Source organism: Salvelinus fontinalis, chromosome 2 (genome assembly GCF_029448725.1).
Source record: "Salvelinus fontinalis isolate EN_2023a chromosome 2, ASM2944872v1, whole genome shotgun sequence".
NCBI classification, from domain to species: Eukaryota; Metazoa; Chordata; class Actinopteri; order Salmoniformes; family Salmonidae; genus Salvelinus; species Salvelinus fontinalis.
Window position 1 is genome coordinate 76,396,276 of NC_074666.1, and position 13,565 is coordinate 76,409,840.

A 13,565-nucleotide genomic window follows, 5' to 3' on the forward strand; every position below is an offset into this window, starting at 1 on the left:
AGCTCCGTAAGCAGTTCTCTAGCTCAGTGCCAGGTCAGCTCCAGGAAGGAGCGCAATCTGCATTATTTCCTGTAACTGGGAGGTAATGACCTTGTCACCTAATGCCATTATGTGACTCAATGTGTCACCAATCCATGTGTTGTTCAATGGGCACACTTTGACCTACAATCCTGGCTAGCTGCAGAGCGGATGTGACAGCTGTCTAGTGTGCAATTGTAAGAGGCAGTGCTCATTGAAAGTAGTCCTTTTTTCTTTGAACATAGACTCTGATAAACACTTGTATTAGTTTCAAAGAGCATAAAAGCATATGGAATATAGCCTATTAGGCAATAGAATATGTTATTGCCTTCTTCCACTCTATTGAAATACAAATTGACAAGGAACTGAATGTATTTATATTTGTTGTGCAACTACTCTACTATGACATCTGTCATGAAGTCAAACGCATTGTTAAGTTGTCATGAAATAAGATATAAATCCTCAGAGCTTGTGACGGAGGGAGTTGTGTGTGGGAGGGGGGTCTGAGTTGTATTATTATTACTGCTGGGTTGGTGTTGTTGAACAAACTACAGCACAGAGGGGTGGGGGTAGAATGAGTGCATGACTAGGGTTATGTAACCCATGCTGTGCACTTACATAATACATTCATAATCAGCCTCAAGGACAGATATAGATGGCCTAGTTTCCACCTTGTGCCTGCCAGCATACCAGTGGCACAGTGTCCTGAACACTAATTTCACTGCTGGCTGCAGAGAGGAAAGGCTTGGGATTGTTCAGCATACGTATGGTTTTACAGATTTTTTATGTCAGATACAGTGATATGTGTCTAAAGAAGACAAAAAATGCATTTGCAGTATAAATGTTGAGACAAATATGGCCACAGATGTTTTGGTGTGAGGCTGATAGACATACTTTTTTGGTTTGCTAATCCCTCCTGTAGTTGACAACACTTAGACATGACACATGTAGGCCTAACACACCGCAAGGCCCTGAGCCATGTCAAACAGATTATTTTCCAAGTGTGCATGCAAGAGCCACCCTGTCATTACTCTATTTATACTTTCACAGCTCCAGACTCTTTCAGTATGCCATGCTCGAGACATTTTGGAATGTTCCTCTACTTGTGTCACCTCTGCTCTTCCACCAACATTGCTGAGCTAATGACCAGTTCCAATACTGATTCCACCACACTACCAAAGCTAAAACAAAACTCCCTTTTTTTCCCCACTGCTAACATGACCATATCCTCACAGCCTGGCTCAGTGTAACTCTGTGTATTGCGAAACCGTTAAATGACCTGTCAATCAATATCAGTTGGTCTAGGTTTGAAATAGTTGTTGCATCATCCTCAGATAGCCGCCTCCCTCTCATTAATTTGAAGTTGAAACATGTTGTACTATCCACATTAGTTCTGTAGTGTTTGAGTGAATCCACTCAAATAAAGGAACTAGGTTACGGTTGTTATCAGAGAGGACTTCCTCCATCATACTCACTTATTCAGTTGCCAGAGACAACTAAGTACACTTCATAACACCCTCTGATGTAACATGTTTGGATCAACACTGCCAGGCACATGTTCAGATAGACAGGGGTCTTTCTATCACTGTAATTACACCAATTCATTTTCAGAGTTAGTTAGCAGAATTGACTGATTTGTGATTATTGGTTAGTTGCATGACTGGGAGTGAACCCATTAGACTCACATGGTCCTATTCTCCTCAGTTTGTCATGTCCTAAACAGCACATGTCCCCCATTTGCAGAACCTCTGAGTACAAATAGCTTTTAGGACATACTTAGGAGGAAAGGGGGGGGGGGGGGGAGTTAAAGTTAGAAGGAATGTACAAATCCCAGAGAGCACTAATAGAGGTATGTAGAGAAGCACTTTGTTACAGCCTATTCAATAGACTGCATGTAGTTTCCTGTTCCTTACTCTGTTGCTGGGCAGATTATCGAGCTAATGTAATGAAGAAAAGAGAGAGATATAAAAGCATGTAATATGCATTTAGATAAGGTAGAGTGAAAATACATCGCAATTATTAATTACAAAAATGTAAATTAAAAAACATAGACAAGGAAACTCATCTGAAACTTTGCTCCATCATTTTTTTTATAGGGCTTCACTTTAGCCTACGTTTTCAGACAAACCCTTTCGAGATTCATCAACGTGTACCAGTATTGACTTCAGTTCACATCCATGTTGTAGCTGTAATGGAAAACAGTGACTTTCACGCTGAAACTACAGCATGTCAGCTGTGTGCATGCTTTGGTCTGTATATCTAGAGAGATATGCAGCCAATACAAGTATCTGCATGTCAAACATATCTTTCCCCCTGAAAACTAAACTGGGTATTCACAGCTTCAGTGATGGAAACTCCTTGTTGGACTAATGTGTTTGTGATGTTGAGGTTTATGTAATGTCTATTGGTGTTCCAGAAAAAGATCCAAAGGCTTTCTCAAGTAAAAGTACTGCACGTACAGTCTTTCCACTAACTCCATAAATAGAGTAATGGCAGTACAGAGGAAGAACAGTGAAAAAAGGCTTTGAACAGTTGGCTGTATGAGCTTAACCCAAAGTTACTTCAGCCCCTGATCCTCTGAACAAACCCCATGCCAGAGCTAGCCGCTAAGGCTAATAACACATTCTGATTGGTCAGTGATGGGAACTGTCATCTACTGTCATCAGATATAGGCTATGTTATTGTGACATGGGGACAATAGGTTGAGCTGGGCCTCACTTGCTATCATTCTTTTCCTGGATTGAGAAACTCTGGGGTTTTTCTATTGCTCCATGCTGCTACTTTGACAATTGATAAAGGATTTATTGTGGAAGTGTACAATAATGCATACTGGTGTTGAATCACCACAGAGAAAAGATTCACAGCTGGTGGAGTGTAACTAGCCTGGTGTACACCCGACTGATTCACTGCTGTAACGATCCAGTCATGGGTCGTTCCATGTCATTTCAGCAAGCCATGACACCCACCGTCTCAGATCTGTTCTGAAATCATTTCTATAGTAAGAAGCAGATAAGATAAGCATTCCGTAAGCATTATTTTGATAAAATATAATTTGATCTCTGAGGAATTAAGCTGATTGATTGCACCCAAATTGGCAATTTTAATATATAGGATTCATATAGTCAATTATTATAGTACCTAACAGCCAATTTGGACCAAACCTTTTTGACGAGTATATAGTGTCAGTTCTCTATGGTTGACAAGTAGTATGGAGCTGTGGCTGAGAGTTTTGTTTCTTCATCCTATGTAATGTACTCTCAGTAAATTTGTGTCTCCCTGTTTTCCCCACCATCTAGTGGTCAGAACCAGGTAATATCAGGATATTGGATGGGACATAAACCCAACAACTTCAATGACAACTTTCTCTGAACATACTACACTGAACAAAAATATAAAGGCAACATCTACAGTGTTGGTTTCATGAGCTGAAATAAAAGATCCCAGAAATGTCCATACGTACAAAAAGCTTATTTCTCTCAAATGTTGTGCACAAATTTGGTTACATCCCTGTTAGTGAGCATTTCTCCTTTGCCAAGATAATCCATTCACCTGACAGGTGTGGCATATCAAGAAGCTGATTAAACAGCATGATCATTACACAGGTGCACCTTGTGCTGGGGACAATAAAATGCCACTCTAAATTGTGCAGTTTTGTCTCACAACACAATGCCACAGATGTCTCAAGTTTTGAGGGAGTATGCAATTGGCATGCTGGTTGCAGGATTGTCCACCAGAGATGTTGCTAGAGAATTTAATGTTTATATCTCTACCATAAGCCGCCCCCAACGTAATTTTAGAGTATTTGGCAGTACATTCAACCGTCCTCACAACAGCAGACAACCTGTATGGTGTCGTGTGGGTGAGCGGTTTGCTGATGTCAACATTGTGAACAGAGGGCCCTATAGCGGCGGTGGCGTTACGGTATGGGCAGGCATAAGCTACGGACAACGATCACAATTGCATTTTATCAATGGCAATTTGAAGGCACAGAGATACCGTGACAGGATCCTGAGGCCCATTGTCGTGCCATTCATCCCCGCCATCACCTTATGTCTTCCATGGCCTGCATACTTACCAGACATGTCACCCATTGAGCATGTTTGGAATGCTCACGATTGATGAGTACGAAAGCTTGTTCCAGTTCCCGACAATATTCAGCAACTTCGCACAACCATTGAAGAGGAGTGGGACAACATTCCACAGGCCACAATCAACAGCCTGATCAACTCTATGCGAAGGAGAGATGTTGGCCTGTGTGAGGTAAATGGTGAGCACACCAGATACTGACTGGTTTTCTGATCCATGCCCCTACTTTTAACTCAGGTTAACTTTAACTCAGTAAAATCTTAGAAATGTAAATATTTGTATTCATTGTTGGCGTGGGATGTGGGGGGTCTGTGGGATGTGGGGGTCCGTGGGATGTGGGGGGATCCTGGGATGTGGGTGTCCGTGGGATGTGGTGGGATCCTGGGATGTGGGGATTGTGGGATGTGGGGGGATCGTGGTATGTGGGGGTCCGTGGGATGTGGGGGGTCCGTGGGATGTGGGGGTCCGTGGGATGTGGGGTGATCTTGGGATGTGGGGGGATCCTGGGATGTGGGTGTCCGTGGGATGTGGTGGGATCCTGGGATGTGGGGATTGTGGGATGTGGGGGGATCGTGGTATGTGGGGGTCCGTGGGATGTGGGGGGTCCGTGGGATGTGGGGGTCCGTGGGATGTGGGGTGATCCTGGGATGTGGGGGGATCCTGGGATGTGGGGGGTCCGTGGGATGTGGGGGGCCGTGGGATCGTGGGTGGATCCTGGGATGTGGGGATCGTGGGATGTGGGGGGTCCGTGGGTGGTTTTTGACCATTTCTTTAATTACTCAAATCTAACTCATTGTTAGAATCAGATGTTAGGTACTATATTTAATAAATAATATATGAATCCTATAAATGAAATTGGAAAATTTGGGTGCAATTAATTAGGTAAATCTTTTAGAGATTAAGTTGTTTTCAACAAAATAATGTTGCAGTAATGCTGCAACATGATCTGTTTCTAACAATAGAAACGATTTCAGAACAATCTGAGATGGTGGGTGTTGAAATCCTCTTTCTTGGGCTTTTTGAGGTGGAACGACCCTCATGCAAGCTTGTGGGATCAGGCTAGAGTCCAACTATTCATCATCCAATTGTGACAACCTTGTCTTTGTTGTTGACCCTTGTAATGTTGTGTTATTGAATTAGACAATAGTTTTTTTTAGGGGGGGGGGGGGGAACAGGGTTTAGTGAGGACAATGGCATACCATAGTTGGGCCATTTGAGGACTGTTGGTTGTTATTACACCATGGACCCTCTTCCAATGTTGGTTTATTCATTTCAATTAATTTATTCAGATGGCAGAACAGGCAAGTCAGAATCTCCTGTAAACAGAGGTTATATATATCTTATAGTGGTGTGTAGAACAAAAAAGGTCTGCCCTCCTGGAAGTAAGGTCAAATATTTGTGCTTCCATGAATTTACATTTCAAGTTTTACAGAATATTTTCTTCTTTGAGATGCAAATGCACTAAAACTGTTTTCCAAACATAAACCTTGGACTCATTCATTACCTATGCAAAAAAAGTGATTTATTCCCTCATCAACCATTCTTCTTTTCATCCACCTCAAAGGACCTCGTAGATGTCAGTTACATTATATTGAAAGAAGAAAACAGGCTTTTAGTGGTCATGAAGTATTCATCGTTGCATATCTGTTCCGTGGAAGAAAACTTGTACACATCTATCTGGCAGACGGGCAGAGCCTGTGAGCTTCCTGGTGGACTCTGTATGATGGGGTGAGGTGAGAGTCATCCTATAGGCTTGTCTCTGCTGGCAGTTTGTTGGGCCCCATCTCATCTCAGGGTATTTGAAGGAGTGGTGATGTCAGAGCTGTCACAGCTACACTCTGCCTGAGCCCACACAGACTGCTCCTCATATTGACGAACACTGGGAGATTGAGACTGGAATGAATGGACTGTACTGTCTCTCTCTTTCACTCCTGCATCTTACCTTCCTCTCTCTCACCCTCTTCCTTCCCCACTCCCTGTTTTCTCTGCTGTTTTCTGGCTGGAGGCATGCATATTCATTTTCCTGGAAGAAATTACAAAAGTCAGCCAATGGGTTTCCAAGAAATGCTGGAACACTGTGTCAGGCTTGGCATCGCTCCAATGGCTTTTGTTAGACTCAACTGTATCAATTGCATAATAAACACTACACTGCAGGCTTTGTATACAAGCCTATGAGTCAGAGAGGGACTCATATTTCAATGGTATTTCAGAAATAGAAAAACGAATCAGTTTCGCAGGTTTGTTGAGCTGTTCTTTTTTCTTGGTGTTAACTGGTGCACATCACAGGTAGCAGTGTTCTATCACTAAGTAGGATATTAGTGACTCATAGCTGGATGAGTCACATAAATTGCATAAATTATTTTCAGTCGTCAGCAACACCCTGATTCATATTACCCTTGTAGTGACTTTGTGGAACTACTGTACTGTATAGGAAATGCTTCCTCGATTTGTAAGGGTGATATTACCATCTTCTGGTCAAAGATGGTATTACATGTCCGAATCCACCCACAGAGCCTCCTTGCTGTGCTAATTCATTAGGCCTACTTATTACGGTTAATTGGATCAACTATTTTTTACTTTTTGAAGGGGAATTGACCACTCATTTTCAGGTTAGTAAATGAATGATATTGTATGTTCTGATTACGAGAGTATGAAAACCACAGTGCCTATAGAAAGTTTACTACCCCTTGAACTTTTTCTCACATTTTGTCGTGTTACCATGTGGGATTGAAATAGATGTAATTGTAATTTTTTGCCATTAATTCGACACAAAATACTCCATAATGTCAAAGTGAAAAGAAAATTCTACACATTTTTACAACTTAATAAAACATTTATAACTAAAATATAGTCGATGCATAAGTGTTCACTCCCTTTGTTTAGGGAAGCCTAAATTAGTTCTGAAGTAAAATGTTTGCTTAACAAATCACATAGTAAGTTATATGGACTCTGTGTGAAATAATAGGGGTTGACATGACTTTTAAATGACTACCCCTTCCTCTGTCCCACAAACATTTAACATCTGTAAGGTCTCAGGCAAGTATTGAATTTCAAGAACAGATTCAACTACAAAGACCAGGGAGCTTTTCAAAAGCAGTAATTGGTAGATGGGTAACAATAACACATCAGGAATTGAATATATTGTGGTGGTTAATTTCTTTACTATCAAATGAGGAGAGACAAACATATCACACAAGTCAGAATTATACTTAAACAAAATCTTTAATCACTTATTAATAAGGGAGCAGGTCAATACAACGCACACATATAAATGTAATCAATTGAGTGCTCTACGATAATGATGGCTGGTCATGGTTGGTCGACGATTCACGCTCAGATGACTCGTTGAGAGCCCCGAGACAAAAGTACAAAGGTCTTTTATAGCCAAGATACACCCCTTTCAACCTACATGACGAACAACAGATATGTAGAATGGGTCACAAGGTTAAGATGTGTATGAAAGATACCTCTAATACATAGCAGACAGTATCTGCTGTGTCAACAGTTTTCATTGTATAGAGACCAGTGTCTGTCTCTCCGACTCCAAACTGGAACCATCTCTCCCTGGTACGGTATAGAAAAGGAACATTAACTCATGCTCTGGAATGCTCTTCAGGTTTTATCACCCAAAATACATGGTAAATCTCCTGTCAGTGTTATCTCCCAGAGGCCCATCCTCAGTAGAACACACACACAATAGTTAACAATACTCTATTCTGTTACATAAAACAACCATTTGATGCAATAAAAGTATTATAACATAGTCTTGCAATTTTTCACCATAATATCTTTAAGCATGGTCAAGTTAATAATTATGGGGTGGATGAAGCATTAAACCACCCAGACACATCAAAGATGCAGTTGTCCTTCTGAACTGAGCTGCAGGAAAGGAAGGAAACTGCTTAGGGATGTCACCATGAGGCCATTGGGCTACACAGTTCAATGGCTGTGACGCGAGAAAACTGAGGATGGATCAGCAACATTGTAGTGACTCCACGATAATGACTTACATCACAGAGTGATAAGAAGAATACAAATATAAATATATATATATATATATATTTTTTTTTAAATTTTATCCCATTTTCGTGGTATCCAATCGCTAGTAATTACTACCTTGTCTCATCGCTACAACTCCCGTACGGGCTCGGGAGAGACGAAGGTCGAAAGCCATGCGTCCTCCGAAGCACAACCCAACCAGCCGTACTGCTTCTTAACTCCAACCCGGAAGCCAGCCGCACCAATGTGTCGGAGGAAACACCGTGTACCTGGCCCCCTTGGTTGGCGCGCACTGCGCCCGGCCCGCCACAGGAGTCGCTGGAGCGCGATGAGACAAGGATATCCCTACCGGCCAAACCCTCCCCAACCCGGACGACGCTATGCCAATTGTGCATCGCCCCACGGACCTCCCGGTCACGGCCGGCTGCGACAGAGCCTGGGCGCGAACCCAGAGACTCTGATGGCGCAGTTAGCACTGCGATGCAGTGCCCTAGACCACTGCGCCACCCGGGAGGCTAAATATATATATTTTTTTATATGCATGTGTATGTAACAGGGTTGGTTATGTTTCCACTTGCCTCTAAAGAAATGTGTATTTAATGTTCAAGCATTCTTATTGGTTGGTTCAACTCTGATGACAATAAGGTGTGTTGTGATTGGCCCCGCTTGCAGATAGGGGGAGATCGCGAACGTCAGGTCTTCCCAGTATGAAAATGCGATGCAAGGGGTAGGTCACGTTCTGAATATTGTTTCATATTTTATATTTTACAATGTTTACAAGTTTGCTGTACGTTACTGATTTATACATGTGTGGGTATATGGTACTTGTTAGGGATTGAGGGGCTTTCTGGGATGTGCTTTGGCATATGATTGCTGTAAATAAGTGTGTTAGCTAGCATACACCGATGTAATGGTCACATAAGCCCACTGCTAACACAGTTGTTCTTCATGCTACAGATTTTGCCATCAACAGCCATCAATATCGGTAAGCCCTAGCCCTAAGCCCAACAACTAACGTGCTGTTTCCCATTTAACAACAGGTATTTACACATGTTATATTTTGTATTGTATTTTTGTATTTTGTTCGCCCAGTATGAAAATGCAATGCAAGGGATTTTGCCATCGACAGCCATCAATATCGTTAAGCCCTGCACAACTAACGTGCTGTTTCATCAACAGAAATAAATTATGCTCAACTGGGACCACTGGCGGATTGGAGACAACACAATGCAAGGAGAGTACGATTTCCATCTGTTACATGTATGCAACAAGGCAGTAAAGTAATACTGAAGAAAAAAAAAACATGGCAAAGGAATACTCTTTTTGGCCTAAATGCAAAGCCTTATGTTTAGAGCAAATCCAACACAACACATCACTGAATAGCTGCCTTCGTATTTTCAAGCATGGTGGTGGCTGCATCATGGTATGAGGGTAGCCTAGTGGTTAGAGTGTTGGGCCAGTAACCGAAAGGTTGCTGGATTGAATCCCTGAGCTGACAAGGTAAACCTCTGTTGTTCTGCCCCTGAACAAAGCAGTTAACCCCTGTTCCCCTTTAGGCTGTCATTGTAAATAAGACTTTTTTCTTAACTGACTTGCCTAGTTAAATAAAATAAAAAAATGCTTTACGTTGACAAAGACTGGGGTGTTTTTCAGGATGAAAAGAAATTGGATGCAGCTAATCACAGCCAAAATCCTAGAGGAAAACCACAGCAATTGACCTTTCAGCAGGACAATAACCTACAACATCAAGCCAAATCTACACTGGAGTTGCTTACTAAGAAGACAGTCAATGTTCCTGAGCGGCCAAGTTACAGTTTTGACTTAAATCTGCTTGTCAAGGTTGTGCGCTACTGGTGTAGAAGTCAGGTGCAGGAGAGCAAAAAGTTGTGATCCGGCGCACACTTTATTAGGCAGAAGCAAACAACAGCCGGACGCAACTGCGTCAAACAAATCTCCAGCCAAAACGAAAGTGTAAAGCGCGACAAAGTCACAATGAAGGAAAAGAGTTTAACAATAAACATACTACGGGTGAAATACGGTACCCGGGAAACACCGGCCTGGCGTGTCACACAAAAACACGTAACAAATAACAATTCCACACAAAGACATGGGGGGAACAGAGGGAATATATATGTAGTGTGATTAGGGAATGTAAACCAGGTGTGCGGGGAAACAAGACAAAACAAATGGAACAATAAACAGTGGAGCGGCGATGGCTAGAAGACCGGTGACGCCGAACGCCGCCCGAACAAGGAGAGGAGCCGACTTCGGCGGAAGTCGTGACACTGCTTGAAAATCTAAGACTTGAAAATGGCTGTCTAGCCATGATTCCCTACACCTTGACAGAGCTTGAAGAATTTTGAAAAGAATAATGGGCCAATACTGCACAATACAGGTGTGCAAAGTTCTTCTGAGACTTACCCAAGAAGACTCACATCTGTAATCACTGCCAAAGGTGTTTCTAACATGTATTGAATCAGAGGGTTGAATACTTATCTAATCAAGGTATATTAGTGTTATATTTAGTATTTAGTATTCTTGACATTGTCTTTCACTTTGACATAACAGAGTATTTTGTGTAGATTGTTGACAAAAAAAGACAATTAAATCCATTTCAATCCCACTTTGTAACACAATAAAATGTGAAGAAATAAAAAAAGACAATTAAATCCATTTCAATCCCACTTTGTAACACAATAAAATGTGAAGAAATCCAAGGAGGCTGTAGACTTTAAAAAAAAAGTTTTATAAAAAGGTATGCAAAATATTTTCCAGCCATCTCGATGGCATCACCTCAGTGCCAAGAATGAGATGAATGCTAATTTCATTATAGCTCAGTGTATGAGAAAACAGGACATTCTTCTAGGTTGTCACTAGTTATCACAGCCACAAAGTCAGAATTATGGTTAAACCCCACCTATTTCTACAATTTATCTTCTTAAAATCTATTTTTTAACCTAACCTTATCCCTAACCACATTGCTAACCTTATGCCTAACCCTAACCTTAAATTAAGACCAGAAAGCTCATTTTGACTTTGTGGCTGTGCTAACTAGTGACAACCATTCTTCTATGACATTATGCTGATGTCACAATGCAACCGCACTGTGTGGCCCCACTGTCAGACATTCTCACAGCTACAGCTAGTGTCATCATACATCCCTGTGGCACTGTGTGCTGAGACAATCTTGTCCATCAAAGCCCTGTCCCTGTACCCTGTGAAGAGAAGAGAGGAGGTAGGGGGCTGGCGAACACTACGCAGAACCCCCTGTCAACACCAGGAAAAAGGAACCATGACCGCCTTCCGGGACAGCATGTTTTTAGGAGGAGGGAACACACGGAGGAAAGGACTCACCAACATCACCATGGCAGCCTTCATGCTCCCCGTGCAGCACCTCAATGAGATTACCCCTCTGATTCTGCTGGAGTTCCACCCTGAGGTGGAGGCTGACACTGTGGACTGGCTTCTGGGGAAGATCCTTACACCTGAGCCCCTGGGGGGACTAGACCTTTTGGCCAGAGTGATCAGCCGGACCAGGGCCGGGGGTGCCATCATGGTGGTGGGGGCCACGCCAGAGCGGTTGCTCCTGGAGGCTGACGAGGATCTTCTGTTCAGACACAAGTCCTGCTGCCCTATAGGAGGTCAGGCACGGGAGGTGGGGGACCTGGGGAGGACGCGCCCCACGGAGGGGGTGTATGGGATGCTGTCATCGGCTGAGTGTGTGACCCTGGTGCAGCGGATCCTAGACAGGCTGAGAGTGGAGGAGGGGGAGGAAATTCAGGTGCTCCAGCGGATTACCCTCCTCCCAGGAGAACCAGTGATGGCCAGTCTGTCCCGCTTAAGAGTCCTAACTAGCATCTACCCCCTACATGAAGCCCCACTGCTTCAGAGCCTCCAGGGGAGGTGGTGGGCTGGCTGGTGTGGCCTCAAACCCTTCAGCCAGAGAGAGCATTGGCAGCTGCTGGAAGATATCAGGGCTTATTTCGGCGAGGTGGTGGCCCTCTACTTTGGGTTTGAGAGTTCGCTCGTCAGTGCTCTCCTCCTGAAATCCACCTTGTCCATGTTTCTCTCCTTCTACCCGCTCATGTTGGGGAACAACCTGGTCTTTTTCACCCTCTCTAGTGTGGTGTGGTCAGAGCTGTTCCTGCAGGGCTGGGGGGAGAATAGCAAAGCCCTGCAGAGGGACTGGGGGACTGTGGTCACTCATCCGTCACACAGTCACTCATCAACAGCAGCAGCGGTGCCCAGGGTGGCACAGGGCACAGCACCACCACAGCCCCAGATCGATGCCCACCCTTTTGGAAAGATGAGCGTGAGGAGACTGCAACACTCCGTTGCCTTCCTAACCTTCACCTTCTGCCTCTCCTCCATCCTGATCCTGATGTATTTACACCTAGATGGACTAGTGGGGGACTTCCTCCTGAGAGAAGAGCTCAGTTTCCTCTTTCACAACATCCTTGTCTACCTCCCCAAAATCGCCCTCACGGTTGCCATGGCAGGGATGGACTGTGTTACATTCCAATTGTCCCAAGGCCTCAGCCCTGATCCCGAGCCACCAGGGCAACAGTCACCAAGGCAACAGCCCCTGCTCCCTGAGGTTATCCTCTCCTGCCTCTTCAACCACTTTTCCGTCCACCTCTACAGGGCTCTGATCTTGAATGACCTCACAATGGTGCGCTTCCACCTGTCTGTGCAGCTGGCCACCCACCTGGGCATCAAGCTACTGTCCGCCACACTATTGCCCCGCCTGAGGAGGATGAGGATGCCCCCTGGCCGCGCCCACCAGGAACGTCAGTCTCCCGTTCTTAGACAGATCACAGAGCAGAACAACAGACCACCGTGTGACACCCAGACCTGGAGCTACCTGGAGCTCCTCATCTCCTACTGTTATGTCATGTTCTTCTCAGGCATCTACCCCCAGTGTGCCCTCTGGTGCCTGTTGACCATCATAGCTAAATCCTGCATGGACTTGTGGCACCTGTGTTCAGGCGCACGCCGCCCCTTCCCTAGAACATCCCCCGGGGATAACGTTTTGTGGCAGCGGGTCTTCTGTGGCTTTGAGGCCCTGGCTGTCCTGCTCAACTCCCTCCTGCTGTGGTCCTCTCTGGAGTTCAGGCTTCTCTTCCTGAGCTATACTGGGTGGGAAATGTTCAGGGCCTTCCTCCTGCTGCAGCTGTCGCTGCTGAGCCTGAGAGGGGCGGTCACCTTCCTGCTCTTCCACCTGGCCTGGTTTGTTGGCAGTAAGGCAGAGCAGCCTGAGACTCGTCAACCCCACCTCCACAGGCTCCATCGCCACCAGCACCATCAACAGCAGAAGCAGCACTCTCACATACAGTAGAGATGCAGCAGCCACTCAGCTTTAGGCTTAGTGGGAGGATCATTGTGTCCTGCAAATAAAGTGAGGAGTGAGGATTGACATACTGTAGGTGTGCTGTTTGTGTGTGTGTGTAGGGATATCATTT

General features: G+C 44.3%; 1 protein-coding gene and 1 long non-coding RNA gene across 2 annotated transcripts; both read left to right on the top strand.

Moving 5' to 3' along the window:
• The first annotated feature begins 9,051 nt into the window (after positions 1-9,051).
• On the top strand, positions 9,052-10,776 carry LOC129826465 (uncharacterized). Its single transcript, XR_008755038.1, has 2 exons — positions 9,052-9,088; positions 9,283-10,776. It is a non-coding gene; the product is annotated as an uncharacterized LOC129826465 (long non-coding RNA).
• A 406-nt stretch (positions 10,777-11,182) lies between these two features.
• Positions 11,183-13,441, top strand: LOC129867418 (anoctamin-10-like). Its single transcript, XM_055940811.1, has one exon. The coding sequence runs from the start codon at positions 11,183-11,185 to the stop codon at positions 13,439-13,441; it is 2,259 nt and encodes a 752-aa protein (XP_055796786.1).
• Positions 13,442-13,565: the final 124 nt, after the last annotated feature.